The sequence below is a fragment of the Herpailurus yagouaroundi genome, unplaced genomic scaffold, assembly GCF_014898765.1.
Source record: "Herpailurus yagouaroundi ecotype Mexico unplaced genomic scaffold, PumYag 220, whole genome shotgun sequence".
Taxonomy (NCBI): Eukaryota; Metazoa; Chordata; class Mammalia; order Carnivora; family Felidae; genus Herpailurus; species Herpailurus yagouaroundi.
This window is the reverse complement of record NW_024412451.1, coordinates 777,484-785,038: the sequence shown is the minus strand read 5'-3', so window position 1 is coordinate 785,038 and position 7,555 is coordinate 777,484. Positions and strand designations below refer to the sequence as shown.

The window sequence follows — 7,555 nt, the reverse complement described above, 5'->3', positions numbered from 1 at the left end:
CTCTGTCCCTGTCTTGGTCTCTCCCCATCTCTGTCCCTGTCTTGGTCTCTCCCTGTCTCTGTACTGGCCTCTGGCTGACTCTGTTCTTGGCCTCGGGGTCCAGGCTATCGGGGCGTCTGGGGCGCTCGGAGAGCCTGCGGGTGAGTGACCGCCGCCGGCCTTCCCGGGGCAGCCTCGGGGCTAAGGGCCGGGGTGGGGGCCGCTCCCGGAGTGACGTGGACATGGACCCCAGCTCTGCCACGGCCGTGCTTGGCCCTGCCCGACGAGCCACGTAGGTCATTCCTCCCCCCATCCACTGAGGCAGCCTGGAGAGTCAGAAGGATGGTGGGGGCGGGGTTGTTGCCACAGTGACAGAGAACTGGGTTTTGGATGCTAAGGTCACCAAGGTCACAAGAAAGGTGTGGGACTCTTCTTTCTAGAGATCTGGGGGCATACGGGCTACTTTGGAGGCATTGAATGCCAAGGCCACAGAGGGGGGGTTGGACACTAGGAATGGAGGTCTTCTCCCTGGGATGCCCCAAGCCGGGGCCCTAACAAGGCCTCTGTCCCACAGCCCTGAGCCTGGAGATGAAGGGGACCCAGGTCGGTCTGGACTAGAGCTGGAACCAGAAGAGCCCCCTGGCTGGCGGGAGCTCGTCCCCCCAGGCACCCTGCACAGCCTGCCCAAGAGCCAGGTGAAGCGGCAGGAGGTTATCAGCGGTGAGTACCCCTCCCTGCACCCCCTGTGGCCAGCCACACAGCCCAGTTCTGCCGAAGAGACAGGTGCGGGGACATGTCCACCCGGGGGTCAATGACAACAGGCCGAACTGCGAGCTGGCCTGTTCCCATTGAGGGCCATTCATTATGTAAATTGTAGAACAGCCACTCGTGGAACAGGACTGTGGCTGTCAGCCCGTCAAACTGACGTTCGCAGAGAGTTTTTGGTAGTGCGGGACAGTGCAGGCAGGAGCTGGAAATGGTACAGAAAGTTGTATTTCTAGTGCAAATCCTTGTTTCCTTATTTGGGAAACACGGATAGTAATGGTCCTACCCCAAAAGACTGTCACGAAGCGGAGATGTTTCACGTGATGTTTAGCGTGGGTGGGTGTGGGGCTGGGTAAGAACGTTCCGATGTGACGGTTACTACTGTGATCTTAACCGTTTAGGGGCAAAATGGGCAAGTTTCAGAAGATAATACATCAGTGCTTGCTTCTGGGCGGAGAGATGATGGGAGTATCATTTGTCTCGATTCTTTTCTGTGATTTCAAATTGTGCGGAGGGGGGTTTGGCAAAAGTAGAAGACCTTTTTGGAAGCTCTGGTTTGGAAGTTCATTTACAAGTTACTTAGTAAGAAGGGTACTCGTTTGGAATTTTTAGGGCAGTTAGGTGAATCCTTTTTTATTACAGATCCTACTAGGGACGTGATCCAAACGTAAAGCAGCGCCATCTGATAGCGTTTTCCGGAATCATGAAAACATGCAACATCTGTGCTGTCCAGCATGGTTACCACCAGCCACATAATGGCTCTTAAGCCCTTGAAATGTGACCAGTACAACTGAGAAGTGAATTTTGTATTTCATTTTAATTAAATTTCGAAGGCCCATATGTGGCTAGTGGCTACCGTAGCAGACAGCACAGCACTTTCTCTAGTCAGAAAAATACGAATAATGTGGAATTGTACATTCGGTCTCCAGGAACTCCTGGGGCCCCTGAAATCCAAGCATATGGTCCCTCTGGGGGCGGGGTCCCTGAATCCAAGGCTATCAGCGTGTGTTTGAGGGGTTGTTGTTGTTCCAGAAACCAAGGCTGAGAGACTCACTGGACCTTTAGACACGAAACACAGCTGCAGGCTTGCTGGTGATGGTGTGACCACATCATCCCAGTTTGCCTGGGAGTTTCCTGGCTTTGGCACTGAAAATCCCACGCGCCGGGAAATGCATCGGTGCCAGGCAAACTGGGAGCCGTGGCCACAGCCTGGCTGGCTGCTGCAGCCGAGGAAAAGCAGTGATGGGCTAAGGAACCCTCAGTGGCTATTTCAGGGGCAAATGACTGTCCAGAGAGAGTCGTCCTCATCCCCCTCTCCCAACCTGCCCTTGAGACTGCACCCTGTAGTTTGCACTCTCCCCAGCCATGCTGCCTGTTCTTTGCCCCCACACCAGAGCTGCTGGTGACCGAGGCGGCCCATGTGCGCATGCTCCGGGTGCTGCACGACCTCTTCTACCAGCCCATGGCAGAAGGAGGCTTCTTCCCCCTGGAGGAGCTACAGTACATCTTCCCCAGCCTGGACGAGCTCATCGAGGTGCATTGTGAGTGCAGGGCAGCAGCTCCACAGTGCGCCCCACCGTGGGCCCCCTCCTTCAAGGCCTTGGCGGCTAGACCTGGAGCCTAGCACGTCTCCCTGAGTCCCTACCCCGGCCAGCTTCTTTTCTAGCAGTGGGGACAGCCCCAGACCCCCAGAGCTCACATTCCATGGGGCACATCAATAAGCATGGGGGTGGGGTGGGGGTGGAGGACAGCCCGTTGGCCCCAAGGATCAGGCAGACGCCCTGCACCCCAGCCACCGCCATCTCCTGACCGGCTCTGCATACAACCTTCCACCCTGACGGAGGTCCTCACAGGGCCCTGACAGAGCACCCCCTTTCCTCACCGCGCTCCACAGCCCAGTTCCTCGATCAACTGATGAAGCGGAGGCAGGATAGTGGCTACCTCATTGAGGAGATCGGAGATGTACTGCTGGCCCGGGTGAGGGTGCCCAGCCCCTGCCCCCCCCGGGAGCCCCTCCTCCCAGCCAGGGACCTGGAATCCAGGCCCGAGGAGGCCAGCTCTCAAGCCTCCCCTCCATCAAGACCCGGGGGTCTGGGCCCCTAGCCCTGTCCTCCTGTCTAGGCCGCTGTTCCCACGTGAGGCCCTGCTCTCTCCAATCCTACCTGAGACGCCCTCCCTGGCCTGAATCTCACTATAGTTTGATGGTGCCGAAGGCTCCTGGTTCCAGAAAATCTCCTCCCGCTTCTGCAGCCACCAGTCATTTGCCTTAGAGCAGCTCAAAGCCAAACAGCGCAAGGAGCCTCGGTTCTGCGCCTTTGTGCAGGTAAGGGGGAAGCCTGGACCCCGGGGCCCCGGAGGGGGCGGGTGTCCCAGTCCCCGAGGTGAGCCGCCTCCACACTACTCTCCCCTCAGGAGGCCGAGAGCCGCCCACGGTGCCGCCGCTTGCAGCTGAAGGACATGATCCCCACGGAGATGCAGCGCCTGACCAAGTACCCCCTGCTCCTGCAGAGCATCGGGCAGAATACAGGTACCGCGGGCCCCGCTCTCCCATCTCCCACGTGGCTGTGGGACCCGAGCTTCCGGGGCTGGAGCTCACCGGGGCCGGTCTCTCCTCTGCCACAGAAGAGCTGGCCGAACGGGAGAAAGTGGAGCGGGCAGCTGAGTGCTGCCGGGAAATTCTGCACCACGTCAACCAAGCTGTACGCGACATGGAGGACCTGCTGGTGAGCCCGCGTGTAGCCCTGGGCCCAGGGCACTGGGACGAATGTGTGCAGAGGTTGGCCCGGCCTTTGTCTCGTCCTCCCCGGGGCCACTTCTTGGGAGGTCGGGCCCAGCCCTTGGGTTGTCCCCGTGACTCTCCCTTCCCTGCCCCAGCGGCTCAAGGATTATCAGAAGCGCCTGGATTTGTCCCACCTGCGGCAGAGCAGCGACCCCATGCTGAACGAGTTCAAGGTGGCTCTGCCTGCCCTGGCCTCCCCTCCTCTCCTCTCCCTTGCCTTCCCCTGCCCTCAGCCAGCCCTGACCCTCTGGCCCCAGGGAGTCTCCCATAACGCACCCAGGGAGCGAGAGCCACCCCTGTGCCCTGCGCCCCTCCTCATTCCCAGCGGGTTGCCCCTCCCGATGATCCCCGACTACAACCCTGGCCCTGTGAATCATCCCGACCCTCCCCTGCCCTCGCCTGCCCTCGCCTGCATCGACCATGACTCCTTCCTGCCTCCAGAACCTAGATATCACCAGGAGGAAGCTGGTCCACGAGGGCCCGCTGACGTGGCGGGTGACGAAGGACAAGGCTGTAGGTGGGTGCTGGCGCCGAGTGGGGCCCAGGGGCGGGGCACTCAGAGCGGGGAGGCCGCTGAGCTCCAGCCTTGCCCTGCAGAGGTCCACGTGCTCCTGCTGGACGACCTGCTGCTATTGCTCCAGCGCCAGGACGAGCGGCTGCTGCTCAAGTCACACAGCCGGACGCTGACGCCCACCCCCGACGGCAAGACCATGCTGCGGCCCGTGCTGCGGCTCACGTCCGCCATGACCCGCGAGGTGGCCACCGGTGAGGCCTGGCCCGGCGGCCCCGGGCACACCCGCCCGTGGAATGGGAGGTGACCCTCTAGAGAGTTGGGGAACGCACGTTCTAGCACTTGGGAGGCCGCTGCGGAGGTTGAGAAGGGGGCGGTGTGAGAGGCCCCCAGCTCGCCATGGCGGGGGGGCCGGGCCGGGTTGTAGATCTTAGAGCTACACATGCCCGCACAGGAGCAGCCAGCTCTGACCGGCGTTCGAAAAGACACCGTGGCTGCTTCTTGGGGATGGTGGGGGAGCAGCGGTGGGGGCGGGAGCCCAGTGAGGAGGGGTTTGCACCTGTGCTGCCGGGAAGCTGCACCAGGGGCTCCGGGGGTTTGTGTGTAGAGCTAGACTGGGGACTGGCTGCCTGATGGATTAGGGGGAGTGAGAGGGAGGGACAGACTGAGCTGGGGCGTCCGAGGCCACCGCAGTCAGGGGCTTGCCCAGGCTCAGGGGAGGCACAAGGTGGGGTGACCCTGGCTCCGAACCCCGCCTCCCTCTTCCTGCAGATCACAAAGCCTTCTATGTCATTTTTACCTGGGACCAAGAGGCTCAGATCTACGAGCTGGTGGCCCAGACCGTGTCGGAACGGAAGAAGTGAGGGGGTCTGGGTTCTAAGCTTGGGTGGAAGAGGAGGTCCAGTCCCCGGGTCTCCAGTGGCAGGGCTGGCGGTGGGAGGCCCTGACACAGGGTCTGGGGGGCTCTGACTGCCCCGGGGCCTGTCTCCCCAGCTGGTGTGCCCTCATCACGGAGACCGCTGGATCCTTGAAGGTCCCTGCCCCTGCCTCTCGCCCCAAACCCCGGCCCAGCCCAAGCAGGTGAGGGGCCTGGGAGGCAATCGGAGGGTTGAGGAGCTGGGGGAGACCTCTTTCTGTGCCCCCAGAACCTGAGCTCTAGCCCTGTGTGTGTGTGTGTGCACGTGCGCGCACACCCACCACCCCGTCACAGCCCATCTGGCTCCTCTCCAGGTCCCTCTGTCTCCATCTTCCAGCCTCAATTTCTCTTTGTCTCGGAACCTCCCTGCCCCCTGCTGCCCCCAGGGCTGTGGGGTCACCCAGTACTTCTCCCCACAGCACCCGGGAACCCCTGCTCAGCAGCTCGGACAATGGCAACTGTGGTGGCCGAGAGATGCCCCCAGCTGACGGTGAGCCTTTTCGGGGGGTGCTGGAAGGGGGCAGGATTGCCGAGGATACCCGGCCGGAACTGAGCACCCTCCCTGCTCCCCCACCCAGGCCGCATGGAGAGAATCTTCAGCACCCTCCTGCCCTACTGCAGACCTGGCCCTGAAGGCCAGCTGGCAGCCAAGGCCCTTGAGAAAGGTAGCCCTGTGCCGTCCCGTCCTGCTGCCAGCCGGGCTTTCCAGCTCACCTCCTGCCCGGGCCTGCATGCCGGGCCTATACCACCACCCTCAGGGGGCCGAGCCCCTCCTTCTGCAGCTCTGTCCCTTCCTTGACCTTTCAATTCACCCTCTCCCAGGACGCCCTCTTCCATGCCCTCCCACCCTGCCCCAGCTCTAGCCACGGGCTCACCTCTGCACCCCACCTCCCCTCTTTGCCAGTCCTGCCTCTGACTCTGTCCTCTTGTCCCTGGCCAGTGCTGTCCCTGAAGCAACTCCTGTTTCCCTCGGAGGAAGATAGTGGGGCGGGGCCTCCCCGTGAAGGGGACGGGGTCCCGGGGGGCGGCCCCCCGAGCCCGACACAGACCCAGACCCAGACCCAGGAAATTCAGGAGAAGCTGCTCAGCCTGGAGGAGACCATTAAACAGCTGGAGGTGGTGGCCTGGGGGGAGGGTCAGAGTGGGGGGGAGGATGGGGCTCGGTGGAGGGACGTCACTCATTGATGACCTTTCTGCCCCCCCCAACCAGGAGGTGGAAGAGGAATTCTGTCGTGTACGACTCCTCCTGTCTCAGCTTGGGGAAAACCCTGTCCCCCAGCCTGGCTGTACCTGAGGCTTCCTGCCCCAGGCAGGTGAGTGGGGGAACCAGAGGCCCCAACGCTGCCCACAGGGGAGGGACCAGAGTGGGCATCTCAGGGCTCCCTTGTCCACGGCCCCGTCCATCTCTCCCCCTTGGTCTCGCTGCATCTCCCCGTGCCACCTCCTGGCCCTCAGCTTCTGCTTCTCGGGCTCTTCCGTCCCCTCCCTGCCCATCCTCTCCCTTCCCTCTTCTCTTTGCCCCCCACCTCTGTCCTCCCCTCCCCACCCCCTCCCCCCCCCCATCTCCCTGCCTTTTCTCTGCTGTCTTCATGTCTCCGCTCCCCTTCTCCGCCAGCCCCCAGGCCTTCCGCAAGACTGAGGGCCACCCGCCCCCACCGCACAGCTGCCGCAGCATCTCCAACCCCAAGGGCCTGAGGAGAGGGAGCCAGGCGTGCCTGGGGGGGCCCAGCTGGGATCACTGCCTCCCCCCAACCTCCCATTGGCCTTGGCCTTCTCTCCCTCCTGCCTTCTGCTTGGGGGACTCAGGGCTTCATTCCAGGGCGGACCCACGGTGACCTCCCATTCCCCGGGCCAGCTCTGTATTGCCTGGGCTTGGGCCACCCCTCCATCCCCCCACCCCCAAGTGCCTTTGCTCTGTTTTTATACCCTGAATTGGAGGTTTATTTTTTAATATATATTACCTAAGGAGAGGTCTGTGTGTGTGAGGGTGGGGTGGGGGCTCTGGAGTGGCTTCTGGACCCTCCTGGGTTGTCTGACATCCCCTTCTTCTCCAGTTCTTCATTCACTGATTCCTGTGCTTTAACAGAGACTCCCAAGGCCACTCCTCCCACACCCTGAGCCCCCGCCGTCACCCATGACACTGGGCTCCCCCACATCTCACACTCCTTTCCGTTCTTTTATTTTTGTAGTAAACTCTCTGGAGGTGGCTGTTGGGGGTTGTGGGGAGGGGGCCCTCCTGGGCAGGGGCTGGGGGCGGGGTTATTGCTCTGAGCTCCCTGTCCCCAGGGGGCCTGTGTGGGGAGGGTGTCAGGACTGGGGCTGGCACAAGAGCAGACATGGCCGAACGAACACGCAGGTCACAGCACGGGGGTAGGCGGGCAGGAGAGGCTGGGCGCCATATTGCACTTTTGGAGTGGGGCCAGGCGGGGAGCCCCCTCAAACCGGAGCCTGGGAAAGAGGCTGGAGACCATTGTGTCCCCTCCCCCTCTGAAGGGGGAGGTGAGACCCCAACCCAGGGTTAGGAAAGAAGGTGGGTGACCATGTGGCCGGTCCTAGGAGGGGCCGAGGGCAGGGCCTTGGCCTTGGGCAGGACATGGAGGGCACA

At 62.1% G+C, this 7,555-nt stretch overlaps 1 protein-coding gene across 2 annotated transcripts in view; it reads left to right on the top strand.

Moving 5' to 3' along the window:
- Positions 1 to 6,920, top strand: part of ARHGEF1 (Rho guanine nucleotide exchange factor 1) — an 18,300-nt gene extending 11,380 nt beyond the window's left edge. The window contains exons 16-32 of one of the 2 annotated variants that reach the window (XM_040457227.1): positions 104 to 271; positions 554 to 699; positions 2,139 to 2,285; positions 2,639 to 2,721; positions 2,942 to 3,067; positions 3,157 to 3,271; positions 3,367 to 3,467; positions 3,619 to 3,696; positions 3,965 to 4,040; positions 4,121 to 4,288; positions 4,806 to 4,893; positions 5,028 to 5,114; positions 5,370 to 5,440; positions 5,529 to 5,615; positions 5,891 to 6,066; positions 6,161 to 6,263; positions 6,566 to 6,920. In XM_040457227.1, the coding sequence (XP_040313161.1) occupies positions 104 to 271; positions 554 to 699; positions 2,139 to 2,285; positions 2,639 to 2,721; positions 2,942 to 3,067; positions 3,157 to 3,271; positions 3,367 to 3,467; positions 3,619 to 3,696; positions 3,965 to 4,040; positions 4,121 to 4,288; positions 4,806 to 4,893; positions 5,028 to 5,114; positions 5,370 to 5,440; positions 5,529 to 5,615; positions 5,891 to 6,066; positions 6,161 to 6,244 (1,801 nt within the window). In that variant the 3' untranslated portion in view covers positions 6,245 to 6,263; positions 6,566 to 6,920. The remainder of the gene's footprint in view (positions 1 to 103; positions 272 to 553; positions 700 to 2,138; positions 2,286 to 2,638; positions 2,722 to 2,941; positions 3,068 to 3,156; positions 3,272 to 3,366; positions 3,468 to 3,618; positions 3,697 to 3,964; positions 4,041 to 4,120; positions 4,289 to 4,805; positions 4,894 to 5,027; positions 5,115 to 5,369; positions 5,441 to 5,528; positions 5,616 to 5,890; positions 6,067 to 6,160; positions 6,264 to 6,565) is intronic. The other variant, XM_040457228.1, reaches the window with a different exon arrangement.
- The last annotated feature ends 635 nt before the right edge of the window (positions 6,921 to 7,555 follow it).